The sequence below is a fragment of the Chiloscyllium plagiosum genome, chromosome 14 (genome assembly GCF_004010195.1).
Source record: "Chiloscyllium plagiosum isolate BGI_BamShark_2017 chromosome 14, ASM401019v2, whole genome shotgun sequence".
Classification (NCBI taxonomy): Eukaryota; Metazoa; Chordata; class Chondrichthyes; order Orectolobiformes; family Hemiscylliidae; genus Chiloscyllium; species Chiloscyllium plagiosum.
The window spans coordinates 10,030,030-10,045,152 of record NC_057723.1 but is presented as its reverse complement, the minus strand read 5'-3'; the positions used below and the strand labels follow the sequence as shown (position 1 = coordinate 10,045,152).

Here is a 15,123-nt window from a genome sequence, read left to right as displayed (position 1 = left end):
GAGCCTCTGACAGTGCAGCACTCCCTCAGTACTGAGCCTCTGACAGTGCGGCACTCCCTCAGTACTGACCCTCTGACAGTGCAGCACTCCCTCAGTACTGACCCTCTGACAGTGCGGCACTCCCTCAGTACTGACCCTCTGACAGTGCAGCACTTCGTCAGTACTGGGCTTTTGACATGCAGCGCTCCCTCAGTATTGACCCTCTGATAGTGAAGAAGGCATTTGGTATGCTTTCTTTTATTGGTCAGAGTATTGAGTACAGGAGTTGGAAGGTCATGTTGTGGCTGTACAGGGCATTGGTTAGGCCACTGTTGGAATATTCTGTGCAGTTCTGGTCTCCTTCCTATCGGAAAGATGTTGTGAAACTTGAAAGGGTTCACAGAAGATTTACAAGGATATTGCCAAGGTTGGAGGATTTGAGCTATAGGGAGAGGCCGAATAGGCTGGGACTGTTTTTCCTGGAGTGTCGGAGGTTTATAAAATCATGAGGGGCATGGATAGGATAAACAGACAAAGTATTTTCCCTGCAGCGGGTGAGTCCAGAACTACAGGGCATAGGTTTAGGGTGAGAGGGGAAAGATATAAAAGAGACCTAAGGGACAACTTTCTCACGCAGAGGGTGGTACGTGTATGGAATGGGCTGCCAGAAGAAGTGGTGGAGGCTGGTACAATTACAACATATGAAAGGCATTTGGATGGGTATATGAATAGGAAGGGTTTGGAGGGATATGGGCCGGGTGCTGGCAGGTGGGACTAGATTGGGTTGGGATATCTGGTCGGCATGGACGGGTTGGACTGAAGGGTCTATTTCCATGCTGTACATCTCTATGACTCTATGACTGTAAGTGCAGCACTCCCTCAGTACTGACCCTTTGACAGTGCAGCACTCCCTCAGTACTGACCCACTATTGGAGCAGTACTCCCTCAGCAATCCCCTTCTGACACTGTTCCATTCTCTGAGTAGTGCTTTTTCAAAGAGAGTACTGAGGGTGTGCTACATTGCCAAGAAGGCATTATTGAGTAACAAATGAATATATGGCCAACTTATGATTCTGGGTGTGACCTGGAAGGGGGTTTTGAGGTTCTGATATTTTTGTGAGGTTGCTGGTCTGGGAGATACTGTAGACTGAACCTTGACCTCACTGTAACAGCTTGGATCACAGTCTGCAGCTTATCCTCACATCTCTGGTGGGAGCGATGTTGAAGATGCTGATGTTGTGGATATTGTTTCCCCAGTCTGCTTGGCCCGAGCGTTGTACGATTATGAGGGACAGAGCGCAGAGGAGCTGTGTTTCCCTGAAGGTGGCCTGATCAAGGTCCTTCACACTGATCAGCGCGGAGTGGACGATGGATTCTGGGAAGGAGAATTCAATGGCCGTATTGGTGTGTTTCCATCCTTGCTCGTTGAGCTGCTGTCTGGGGAAGGCACAGACTTGGAGCTGGAGCTGATGCTGGTACTCTACACAGGAAATTTGTGGATTTTAATCAGTCTGTGCAGCTTTGTGAGCTTATTTAAACCTCTCATCATCTTCTCTCTGTTCAGGCACCGCACAATGACTTCACTTCCCCTTCCTCCCACTGTGGACTCTCCATTTTCGATGTGGGGGAGGCAGTGTTGGACTGGGGTGGACAAAGTTAAAAATCACACAACACCAGGTTATATCTTTGAAGAGAAAATGAGGTCTGCAGATGCTGGAGATCAGAGATGGAAATGTGTTGCTGGAGAAGCGCAGCAGGTCAGGCAGCATCTAGGGAACAGGAGAATCGACGTTTCGGGCATTAGCCCTTCTTCAGGTTTAATTGGGAGCACTAGCTTTCTCACAACCACCAGATGAAGGAGCGTCGCTGCGAAAGCTAGGGCTTCCAAATAAACCTGTTGGACTATAACCTGGTGTTATGTGATTTTTTAACTTTCTCCATTTTGTGAAATTTTCATAACGTCTTGCCTCCCGTTCCTGCTGCTCTTCAATCATTACTGCTCTCTGCCCTTGTTTCCGATAATCTTCCTGTAGGGGGATATCCCAGAAAAGCCCTCCAGCTATGATCCAAACAATATCCCTGATTCATCCTCATCTCCTTAGATTCTCTGCTCAGTGTTCCTCTAATATAAAAATTAGAATCCAGTTTGGCCTTTCATGAGTCTGTATGTTGGACAGCACAACGCAGGATGACACCAACCTTGGGCAGATCCGTATGGAGGCGACACGGTCAAACAGTGTCAACATTAGAGGAGGTCAAGAGTCAAATGCCAACAGGCCCAAAAGAGCAGACTGCAGAACAAGGTGTTTCCCCAACCCTCCTACAATGATTTCATGTGTAATCAAATTGGCAAATCAAGGTTTTGTCTCACATTAGGGATGGGATGACACCAAGTACGATGGCAAACAACTAGCCTCCTTGCTAAATACCTGACTGTCAGAGCGTCAGGGCAACCCATCATTCATTCAGACTTCTTAGCATCTGTAATCTTGTCCAAGGATGCACGTACCCCTCCGTTACTGTGTGTGTACACTTTTTCACACACACTTTCTCTTTCACAGCTGAATATATCCCTATATCTTCCTGACACATTGGCTCTCTCCTTCCCCCACCCCCGTTGCTCAGTTAACCTGTGTTTCTCTTTGTAGTTTGCCGTAACCCTTTCAACCAGGCTTCACCAGAATGTGAGGCTCCTTCCTGCCTTTAGGAAAAAGTTGGATGTTCACCCACTGAGATCTGATAAGTGTAGAGAGTCTACAGTTCCCTCATTTGTACCACATGGACTTACTTTGCACTGTTGGTTCAATAGGTAGAAAATATACAGGACTGGATATAGGCCATTCTGATGCTCGGACTCTCTGCTGCTGAACTGTTGTTGACCACCTTGTTTTATTTCCCAGGATCCGACATCCCCACCTCCGTTCTCTCCTCCTGCTCCTGATTGCGGTGCGGTGGCATTTCACAGTGTAGCATCCGCACAGCAAGAGAGACTCCAAGTGTCACCTCGAAACAGTGGTAACTATATTGAATGTGTTCTTGCACCCATTGGGTCTCACTAGTCAGCCCCTCAAGCCAATTACTGAAAAAGTGAAAAATCACACAACACCAGGTTTATTTGAAAGTACAAGCTGTTGGATTGTTGGACTGTAACCTGGTGTTGTGTGATTTTTCACTTTGTTCACCAAGTCCAAAACTGGCAACTCCACATCGTTACTGAAAAAGAAACATGGAGGAATCCATTCAGTTACAGAGGAATTGGAGGAAGCCATTCTCCCTTTTGATCCTGTTCCATCATTCGATGAGATCCTGGTTAACCTGTATCTTAATTCCATCAATCCATCCTTGCTCAGCAACACTGGAGTCCATCTGGAGCACTATACATTAGCCTTGGGAACAATAAAGTGTAGGTCCAGTACTGAAAGGGTCATAGTATGAGGGAAGATTGTCTTGGGTTCCCTGAACTCTGGAACGTTAAGGAGAGAACATGAGGTTCTAAGATCCTAAAATGAATTGACAGGGTAGATATAAATTATTTTCCATTGATGGAGAGAGTTGAAAAGTGTGGAAAAGCACAGGAGGACAGGCAATATCTGAGGAGCAGGAGAATCGACGTTTCTCCTTCATCAGGAAGCCCTTCTCCAGCATCTGCAGTCCTCACTTCCTCCTAATTGATGGAGAGAATCTTAGATGAGATGACATCATCTTCAAATCAGTGTCAGGCCATTCAAGAGGCAAGTTCGGAAACACATCTTCATGAGAACGCAGAACGGACAGTAGGAGCTAACTCACTTCACAATTATAATCTGAGATTGACAGATTTTTGCTAGCCAAAGGTATTCAAGGGAATGCAGCTAGTTCAGGTGACGGCAGTGAAGCTGTGGAACTGCTATGATCTTGAAAAATAGCAGAACAAGTTCCAGGAGCTGAATAGTCTCCTCCTGTGTCTTTATCCGACCATGTGACCATGCTTTAGCTGCTCAGGCCTTAGGTATACACTGATCTCTTGAAACACCATTCATTTCTCAAAGCCAATATCCTTAACCAAAGGGGTCCCTCCTAATATCGTCTAGAATTCTTTATCTTGAAAGGTTGTAGATGTTCCATCATACTTAAGGCTGAAACAGACAGCTTTTTGGTCTCTTGGGAGGATTAAGGAGGGGTAGGAGGTCTGGGTGATGTAGTGGTAGTGTACCTATCTCTGAACTAGGAGCTCTGGGATCAAACCCCATCGGTACTTGATGGCCGTGCATAATAATGCAGCTAAATGGTTTTTGTTGATCATCAAAATGTAAACCTCCTTCTGATAGCCCCATGGCAGGTACTAAGCGAGAGATTCCTTGTCGGGCAGAACTATTTAGCCACAAAAGGCTCCCCACAGTAACAGACTCCGTGTACAGGTTCTTGCTCTGAGCATTGGCGTTCCCATTCTGAGGGACTGGGACAGAATAATACACAGTCGCACAATGTGAGGAATGAGCAGGAAAGTGGATTTGAAGCTGAAGATCTGTATTGAATAGAGGGGGAGGAGGCTCAAGGGCGCATTTTATCTGTTCCTCATCCTCAATGTTCTTATCTCAATCGTTTGTCATTCTGCAAAAGGAACCAGCCCAATAATTATAACTTACCATTGGCTGTGTTGAGAAGAGGCTGTTTGCTCACGTGGGGTCGTTGGAGACTTTGTTACACAACCTTCAGGGTTAATGTCCAACCAGAGTTAACAACATTAACTGTGAGTATATACATCTCGGGGATTCTGGAACATGCAGAACTCATTCCACTTTATTCCCCTTACAGTTTCTGCTGTCCTCAAGGAGGAATCCCATATCCTGGAGCCGATTACCGAAATGCCTGCGGGACGACTGAGACCAGTAAGAGAGGATTTATCTGAGAAACAGTAATGTGTAACTTGCCATCATTGAGCTCCCTCTGGGGAAATGCATCATCCTGGGAGCAATACATTCCACAAAGCTCTGCTTTTGCCTCTTCATCTGTTCCCTCTGAAACCTCTGATGGCCACAACTTATCTTTCACCAGCCCCCATTCAGCCATCACCTGTGGCTCAGTGGTTAGCACTGCTTCCTCACAGCGCCAGGGATCCAGTTCAATCCCAGCCTCGGGTGACTGTCTGTGTGGAGTTTGCACATTCTCCCTGGGTCTGTGTGGGCTACCTCAGGGTGCTCCGGTTTCCTCCCACAGTCCAAAGATGTACAGGTTAGGGTGGATTGGCCAGGGGAAGTGCAGGAGTGGGTCTGGGTGGGATGCTTTTCAGAGGGTTTGTGTGGGTTTGACAGGCTGAATGGCCTGCTTCCACACTGTAGAGATTCTGTGATTACCCCTGTGCTCACTGATCTACATGGGCTCCCAGACCCACACCAGCTCCATGTTTAACATTCTCATCTGTATTCTCAAAGCTCTCACCAATGCCTCATACCTTCTTATCTCCATCATTCCCTCCAGCTCCTCAAAGATCTAGGATCCGTACATTACTCCACTTCAGAGCTGGTGCTCATCCCCAACTTTAATTCCCCCCACGATTGGTGGTCGTGGCTTCGGTCTCTTGGCCGCGTGTTTGGAAATTCTCTCCTGTAGATAAAGGCTCCTTCAAACCTACCTTTAACCAAGTTGCTGGCTCACCGACACAATCTCTCCCTCTGTAACTCAGTGTCACATCCTCTTAGTTAATCGCTCCTGATAAACTTTGTGGGACCAGAAAACCTATTAAAGGTGCAAAATAAATATAAGTTATTCTTGTTGAGAACATTAGAGGGGCCCGCAGTTTGTTTATTTCGGTAAGCCTGAGCTGGGAGTGCAGAATGGAAAGGTGGTCAGTATTATTACTCAGTTGACCCAGGGTGGGCTGGTGTATGTGCGTAAAGTGTGGGGCATGTCAGATCTCTGGTGACACTTGCTGTCTTTGGCGCATAAATGTAGAAATAACTTGGAGACGGAATTGACTGGTGCCTTAGGAATGGAATGAAATATTTTATTGTTATGAAGATGGGGGCTTTAGAGGCATAGAGATGTACAGCACGGAAACAGACCCTTCAGTCCAACTCGTCCATGCCAAACAGATATCCCAACCCAATCTAGTCCCATTTGCCAGCACTTGGCCCATATCCCTTTAAACCCTTCCTATTTACGTACCCATCCAGATGCCTTTTAAAGGCATCCAGATGCCTTTGTGGGCGGCACGGTGGCACAGTGGTTTGCACTGCTGCCTCACAGCACCAGAGACCCGGGTTCAATTCCCGCCTCAGGCGATTGTCTGTGTGGAGTTTGCACGTTCTCCCCGTGTCAGCGTGGGTTTCCTCTGGGTGCACCGATTTCCTCCCACAGTCCAAAGATGTGCAGGTCAGGTGAATTGGCCATGCTAAATTGCCCATAGTGTTAGGTAAAAGGGGTAAATGTATGGGTGGGTTGCGTTTCGGCGGGTCGGTGTGGACTTGTTGGGCCGAAAGGCCTGTTTCCACACTGTAAGTAATCTAATCTAATCTAAATGTTGTAATTGGACCAGCCTCCACCACTTCCTCTGGCAGCTCATTCCATGAATGCACCACCCTCTGTGTGAAAAAGTTGCCCCTTAGGTCCCCTTGAAATTTTTCCCCTCTCACCCTAAACTATGCCCTCTCGTTTTGGACTCCCCACCCCAGGGAAAATACCTTGTCGACTTATCATATCTATGCCCCTCGTGATTTTATAAACCTCTATAAGGTCACCCCTCAGCCTCTGATGCTCCTGGGAAAACAACCCCAGTCTGTTCAGCCCCTCCCTATAGCTCCAACCCTGGCAACATCCTTGTAAACCTTTTCTGAATCCTTCAAGTTTGCACTTGTAAGATCAGCAATCCTTGCCCATCCCTGATTGTCCTTGAGAAGGTGGTGTGGACCATAAAGTGAATGTACTTACACCATGCTGTGTTGCTGCTCCAGGATTTTGATCCTTCAAATGTCTGAATAGCGAATGTACATGCACATTAGGATGCTGTAGGTTACATAGAGATGCTGGATTTCCCATGCATCTGCTGCCCTCTGCTGTGGTGGTTTGCAATCTTTGTTCAGTGTTTGAGGTGATGGCCCAGTGCTACCTTTTGGTTATGAATTCCTTTGGTTTGTGTTGAACCCGGGGGAGTAGGGGAGGAGCCACAATCATAGAGTGAGGGGAACATTATTTCAACCTAAATGCCCTGAATTTGTGTTTAACAAATGGCTCACATGATCCTTTGTTGCTGTTCAACTTTTCAGATTCGAGCTGCCCCTCCTCCACCATCGTCCAATCCGATTTCACAACAGGATGAGGAACTCCTTGTCTGAATATTCCCACCTGAATTCCAACCAACCCTACACGTGGAGCCAAAGCCAACTGGAGGAATGGGTGATGGGCCTTTGGTTCCAGGATTGGTGCTTCACATGGGAGATATGAGGGGGATTGGACTGCAATCCTTGTCAGAATTCACCATGGCTTTGAATTTCCGCAGATGGAGAACCAGGAACCATCAGCTTCCAGATAGAGAATGGGTCTTTGGTGTGTTCATTGAGGGCTTTCTCTGAGAACGCCAACCTTTAATTCTCAACAATTTAAACTTGTGCAAAGCCTCTCTCGTGATGAGACATTCCTGGGACCTGAACATGGAATCGTGAGCATATAAGACACATTCAAGGAGTGAACATTGTGCAATGGGATTTGGAATTCCCTTGTAATTGGGTCCAACCAATGACCTTTCACCCTTTCTGAAGCCAAGCTGATAGCCTCATCCTCTGTTTGCTGTCAGGAGCACAAATGGGGTTTCACAAAGGGGCACTGTTTTGTGGCAGTGTCCTGGAGTCTCTGTCATTTTGATCTGTCTGCGACAGACTCATTCGGCGAGCTATATCCCAGTTAGTGCGCATCTGTGACTGAATGGGATGAGTGATGGTAACTTTATTACTACTTTGATTTTATTGGCAGCCTGTGCATTGTCAACCCGTTGAGGTGTCAATCATTGGAAATTACCTCTGAGTCCTCAGTAATGAAATGGCACATCTCGAGAGCATTTCAGGTGAATTAGAGGCGCACGTCAAAGGCATAGGTTTCATTGATTTCATTTCCTACTGGGGGTGTGAACGTACTGGAAATACTAATAGTTATTGACCATCCTTAGTTGTTCTGGAAAGATGGTAGTGGGTACCTTCTGAAGTCAATGGGATTAATACATGTGGAGTGTCTTCTCAAACTACTTTGGAAGGTAGTTATGGTAAATCACATTGATGTGTAATAGGAGTCATGTAGCGATTCAAATCACGTAAGGATTACAGATACCCTTCCCTAAAGGACATTGGTGAGCCAAATGTGTTTTTCTGATAGCCTCATGGTTACTTTCACTGAGGCCAACATTTTATTTCCAACTGCTTTCTGACTCACGTCAAATTCTGAAAGCTCCCACCAGGAGCATGAGGACTGCAGCTTTATTGCACTAATCGAGTGAGACGTCCACCAATGGTTCAAGACAATGGCCCATGCCCACCCTTAGAGGGAACAAATTGCAATAGACAACACAATACTGGTCTTGCCAGTGGCCATGATTCTGGAATTAACAAAATTAATATACAGGGACATGCTTGCTCAGAGTGGACTCAGGTTCTGGACTAAGAAAACATTGGGGCTAGGATGGAGATGTAGACTCAACCAATCAGTGGAGATGCTGGAGTATAGTGTGTTAGAATTGGACCTGACAATGGAATGAGTCTGTGTGTTTGGCAGAACCTTGAGCCCATCGTTTCTAAAGAGCTCCGCATTCACTGTCTACCACCTTTAGAAAGGATGTCAAAATCTCGAAGCGTTTGCAGAGCAGGTTTGTCACAATCCTACCAAGAGTGGGGAACGCCAGCATTGTGAAAAGACTGGAAATACTCTGATCAGTCCCTGTAGAGCAGAGAAAATTATGGGGGTTTTGATAGAGATGAAGAGTTTTGACCAGAGTGAATTGAAGAGATTTATTTCCAGTGTTGGGAAGATCATCAACCATGGGCCACTGATTTTAAGTTATTTGACAAAAGAACCAAACAGGAGTTGAGGATTATTTTTGTGCAGTCAGTATTTTTCTAATATTCACTCAAGGGATACGGGTTTCATTAACTGGGCTGGTATTTATTGTCTATCCCTAGTTCCCCTTGAGATGAGCTGCCTCCTTGTACCACTGCCCACATCTGGTACAAGTACATCCACAATCCTGTTCCAGCGGGTTCTGGGATTATCATTCAGTGACAGCGAATGAAGCTGATATATTTTCCATTGCAAAATGGAAAACAACTTGGTGGGGAACTTGCCTGTGGTGGTGTTCCTATTCATCAAGCCCCTTGTTCCTTCTAGAATGTAAATAAAAAAACGTAAAGTTGCCATAGTTTATGAAGGTCACCACATCTCAGGTAAGGGGGTAGATTGAGAAGAAGAGTCCCCCATTTGTGGTAACATCAGCTGTTGTGGGAATTGAACTCACTCTGCATCACAAATCTGCCATCCAGCCAGCTGAGCCAACTGACTGTATTAAAAAGTACTGGTTGTGGGTTTGGAAGGGGATTCCTAAGGAGCTTTGATGAATTGCACAGCTACAACAGTGTTGGAGGAAGTGAATGGTACAATATCTATCTAAACAATCAAGCAGGTTGCTTTGTCCTGAATGGTGTCAGGCTTCTTGAGTGTTGATAGCCCTGCATTCATTCAGGGAAGTGAGGAGTATTCCATCACACTCTGGACTTGTTCCTAACAGAGATAGTGGATGGGTTTTGGCGAGTCAGGCAAATGGGTTTCTCACTGCAACATTCCTAGCCTCTGACCTGCTCTTGTAGCCACATTATTTACATGGCTGGTCCAGTTCAGTTTCTGGTCAGTGATAACCCTCAGGATGTTGATAGTAGTGCTTCCATAGAATTGTTATGGTGCAGGAGGCCATTGTGTCTGTACCAGCTCTCTGAGCATTTTATCTAGTGACAAACTCCTGCCTTTTCCTCAACACTGTATATTGTTTGTATGTGAATAGTCATCATCCAATTTCCTCTTGAATGGCTCAATTGAACCTGCCTCCCCCACAATTCGAAGCAGTGCTTTCCAAACCTGGACTGCTCACTGTATAGAACAAGTTTGTCTCACTTCTTTCATTACAAAAACTGTGTAATCTGGCTCACAATCCTGTTATGATCAGGGGCAATTTTCCTTATTTACTCTGTCCAGTCCTTCCATAATTTTCAAAATTTATATCAATACTTCTTTCAGGCTTCGTCTCTCCATACAAAATTGTCCCAATTTCTCCATCAATACTTGTAACTAAAGTTTCTCATCTTTAGAACCACTCTTGTAATGCCATTCGAAGTTAAGATATGATGGTCATGTCTGACACTTGCATGATGAACATGCTATTCGTCATTTGTCAGCCCAAACCTGGATATTGTCCAAATCCTGCTGCATTTTGACATGGATTGTTTCAGTTTCTGAAGAGTCGTGATTGATGCTGAACATTGTACCATCATCAGCAAACGTCTTCTGACCTTATGGTGGAGGCAAGGTCATTGAAGAAGCAGCTGAACACAGTTGGTCCGAGGACACTACCCTGAGGAACTCCTGCAGAGATGTCCTGGAGCTGAGATGACTGATGTCCAACAACCACAACCATCTTCCTATATGCCTGGTATAACTAGAACCTGTGGACTCCCATTGACTCCAGTTTTATTAGGGCTCCTAAATGCCATGTTTAGTCAAATGCTGAATTGATGCCAAGGGCGGTCACTCTCTCACCTCACCTCTGGAGTTGAGCCTCTGTCAAGTTTGAACTAAGCCTGTGATGAGATCAGGAACTGAACAGCCCTAATGGAACCCAAGTTATTGCTACATAAGTGATGCTTGATAGCACTTGTTGATAACCCCATCCATCATTTTACTGACAATTAAGTCTAGACTGAGGGGCAGTAATTGGTTGGCTTAGATTTGTCCTGCGTTTTGTATACAGGATGTACCTGGACAATTCCCGCATTGCAGAGTAGGGGTCAGTCTTGAGCTGTTTTGGAACGGCTTGATTAGGGTAATAAGTCTTCAGAATTATTATTCAAAATGTCAGGGCCCATAGCTTTTGCAGTATCCAATGCTTTCAGCCATTTCTCAGGGGTTCAGTTGCGTAGATCTTTAAAATGCCATGAACAGATGCAGAAAATAATTATGAAGGCTAATGGAAATGCAAGCTTTTATATCTAGAGGAACTAGAGTACAAGGATTCAGATAGGTGAGGGTCCAGAAGACTGGAGGTTGGCTAACGTGGCACCATTATTTAAGAAAGGTTGTAAGGACAAGCGAGGGAACTATAGACCGGTGAGCCTGACGTTGGTAGTGGACAAGTTGTTGGAGAGAATCCTGAGGGACAGGATGTACATGTATTTGGAAAGGCAAGCACTGATCAGGGATAGTCAACATGGCTTTGTGCATGGGAAATCATGCCTCACAAACTTGATTGAGTTTTTTGAAGAAGTAACAAAGAAGATTGATGAGGGTAGAGCAGTAGATGTGATCTATATGGACTTCAGTAAGGCGTTCGACATGGTTGCCCATGGGAGACTGATTAGCAAGGTTAGATCTCATGGAATACAGGGAGAACTAGCCATTTGGATACAGAACTGGCTCAAAGGTAGAAGACAGAGGGTGGTGGTGGAAGGTTGTTTTTCAGACTGGAGGCCTGTGACCAGTGGAGTGCCACAAGGATCAGTGCTGGGCCCTTTACTTTTGTCATTTACATAAATGATTTGGATGCGAGCATAAGAGGTACAGTTAGTAAGTTTGCAGATGACACCAAAATTGGAGGTGTAGTGTACAGCGAAGAGGGTTACCTCAGATTACAACAGGATTTGGACCAGATGGGCTAATGGGCTGAGAAGTGGCAGATGGAGATAAATGCAAAGTCCTGTATTTTGGAAAGCAAACCTTAGCAGGACTTATACATTTAATTGTAAGGTCCGAGGGAGTGTTGCTGAACAAAGAGACCTTGGAGTGCAGGTTCATAGCTCCTTGAAAGTGGAGTCACAGGTAGATAGGACAGTGAAGAAGGCGTTTGGTATGTTTTCCTTTATTGGTCAGAGTATTGAGTACAGGAGTTGGGAGGTCATGTTGCAGCTGTACAGGACATTGGTTAGGCTACTGTTGGAATATTGCGTGCAATTCTGGTCTACTTCCTATCAGAAGAATGTTGTGAAACTCGAAAGGGTTCAGAAAAACTTTGCCAGGGTTGGAGGATTTGAGCTACAGGGAGAGTTTGAACAGGCTGGAGTTGTTTTCCTTGGAGCATCGGAGGCTGAGGGGTGACCTTATAGAGGTTTATAAAATCATGGATAGGATAAATAGACAAAGTCTTTTTCCTGGGGTGGGGGAGTTCAGAACTAGAGGGCATAGGTTTAGGGTGAGAGGGGAAAGATAAAAAAAGGACCTAAGGGGCAACATTTTCGTGCAGAGGGTGGTACATGTATGGAATTAGCTGCCAGAGGAAGTGGTGGAGGCTAGTTCAATTACAACATTTAAAAGGCATCTGAATAGGTATATGAATAAGCAGGGTTTGGAGGGAAATTGGCCAGGTGCTGGCTAGTGGGACTAGATTAGATTGGGATGTCTGGTTGGCATAGATGAGTTGGACCGAAGGGTCTATTTCCGTGCTGTACATCTCAATGATTCTATATTATGCTGCAGTTATATGAAATCCTGGTTGGACCCCACTTGGAGTACTGTGAGCCCATCTGGGCACCACACCTTAGGAAGGATATATTGGCCTAGGATGGAGAACAACATAGATTTTACAAGTATGATGCCTGGACTTCAGGGTTACATTATCAGGAGAGATTATACAAATTAGACCCATTTTCTCTAGAATTTTGAAGGGTAAAGGGTGATCTGATCAAAGCCTTCAAGGTATTAATGGGAAAAGACAGGGTAATTGTAGATAAATTATATTCATGCATTGAGAATTCTAGAATTAGAAGGTCATGATCTAAAATGTAGGGCCAAACTGTCCAGGTGAGATGTTAGGAAGCACTTCTGTACGCTAGGATGGGAGATGTTTGGAACTCTGTTCTACAAAAGGCAGTGGATGCTGGATTAGTTGTTAATTTTAAATCTGAGATAAAGGTTTGTTAAGCAAATATATCAAAAGATATCGGCTATGGAATTAGGCTACATATCAGCCACGATCTCATTAAGTGGTAGAATAGGGTAAAGGGCTGAATGGTCTATTCCGGTTCCTATTTTCCTGATATCACATGCAGTGCTTTGAATTGACTGGAGACTGGCATCTGTGGTGATGGGGAATTCCAATGGGAGCTGCGATAGATCATAGGTTATTGTAAATGCTTCAGCCTTTGGCACTGATGTGGGATTTTTGTGGAGTGTCGTCTTCCAGTCAGCTGTTTAATTGTCCACCACCATTCATGACTGGAATTTGGCAGAGTATATATCTGATCTTTTGGTGTAGAATAATTTAGCTCTGTCGTTTGCTGTTTATGCTGTTTGGTATGCAAGTAGTCCTGTTTGGTCGCTTCACTAGGTTGACAGCTCATTTTAAGGTATGCCTGATGCTGCTCCTGGCCTGTCCTCCTGCACTTTCCATTGAACTGGGATTGATCCATGTGATAGAAATAAAGTGAGGGATATATTAGGCCATCAAGTTGTAGAGTCCACTGAATTGAACTGCCTAGAAGCAGATTAAATAGTATCTTTCAAAAGGTAATTAGATAAGTATTTGGAAAAAGAAAAATAGAGAAGGGGATAGGGAAAGAATTGGGGATCAGAAGAGTCATAGAGATGTACAACATGGAAACAGACCCTTCGGTCCAACCTGTCCATGCTGACCAGATATCCCAACCCAATCTAGTCCCACCTGCCAGCACCCAGCCCATATCCCTCCAAACCCTTCCTATTCATATACCCATCCAGATGCCTCTTAAATGTTGCAATTGTACCAGCCTCCACCACTTCCTCTGGCAGCTCATTCCATACACTAACCACCTTCTGCGTGAAAAAGTTGGCTTTCTGACAGGAACAGGAGGGAATAAGGTTGACTGAAGGTGGTTCAGAGTGAGGCTGTGTGGGAAGCATGTCTTTCCAGGTGGTTTACTCCTGGCTCAGGAAACAGGGAGACAAAGGCTAATAGGACTAGGCAGTGAAGACCATAATCGGATTAGCTACTATCTCACTGAGTAGTGGAGAAGGTTTGAGGGGCTGAATAGCCAGCTGAGCTGAATTCATACGTATGAAAAAAAAACACTGAGTTTATGACAGAGCTATCGACAACATGCTGGAAAGGGGAGTCATTCCCACTGTCCTAGACAATATGTATCTCTCTTAAACAATTCATAAGGTGATATAATTTATTTACAGTTTTGTGTGGAATCCTGCTGTATATGAATTGGCTTTCATGTTTCCTGTATTATAACAGTGACCAGGCTGAAGAAAGTTCCTCATTGGGCTATGAAGCACTGTGCATCATCCTGCCATTGTGAACAATACTTTCAATGCTTGTGAACAAGCAAGTCTTTCTTTCTCAGCTTCAGAATGTGGACAGAGAGTTTGTTTTTATCAAGTCTGAATCTGGAAGCACATTGTACAGGAATATTAAACCAACAACACTACTTTAAACTAACCTTTTGAGTCTATGACTTGGGACAAAGACCAAATTTGGGAAAAAGGCAGGGATTGAGGGTTGGGACAACAAAGTTGCTTCGGGATCAAGTCAGAGGTCATTCCCAGGTTTTGCAAAATAAAATCTAAGCCAGCACAATCATTTCAGTACTGAGGGTGCACTGCAGTGTTGGAGGGGCAGTACTGAGGAAAGATAGTGCTAAAGTACAGCTGTCAGAGTTACAGTACTGAGGAGGTGCTGCAGTGTCTGGGAAGCAATGGTGGAGAGTGCTATACAGAGGCCGTGTGGAACATAAAGAACACTGGAATGGTTGGGCCAATGGTTTGTTTCTGTGCTGGAAATTCTTCAAGCTATCCCAAGTGTGACGGGTATGGAACAGATCCCAAGTGTGAGCTAAGGCCCTGCAGCCAACAGTCATCTTGCCCAGATATCAACGCAAGAGGTGTGGGCAATACATGAAGCTGGAGGAGAGACGGTGTGGGGGCACGGGAAGGTGAAAGGGAGAA

General features: G+C 45.1%; 1 protein-coding gene across 2 annotated transcripts in view; it reads left to right on the top strand.

Annotated features, from left to right (window-relative positions):
- Nucleotides 1–9,871, top strand: part of LOC122556475 (F-BAR and double SH3 domains protein 2-like) — a 67,341-nt gene extending 57,470 nt beyond the window's left edge. The window contains exons 17-20 of one of the 2 annotated variants that reach the window (XM_043703139.1): nucleotides 1,237–1,454; nucleotides 2,880–2,994; nucleotides 4,774–4,847; nucleotides 7,221–9,871. In XM_043703139.1, coding sequence (XP_043559074.1) covers nucleotides 1,237–1,454; nucleotides 2,880–2,994; nucleotides 4,774–4,847; nucleotides 7,221–7,289 — 476 coding nt within the window. In that variant the 3' untranslated portion in view covers nucleotides 7,290–9,871. Of the gene's footprint in view, nucleotides 1–1,236; nucleotides 1,455–1,543; nucleotides 1,677–2,879; nucleotides 2,995–4,773; nucleotides 4,848–7,220 lie in introns of those variants that run through there. The other variant, XM_043703140.1, reaches the window with a different exon arrangement.
- Nucleotides 9,872–15,123: the final 5,252 nt, after the last annotated feature.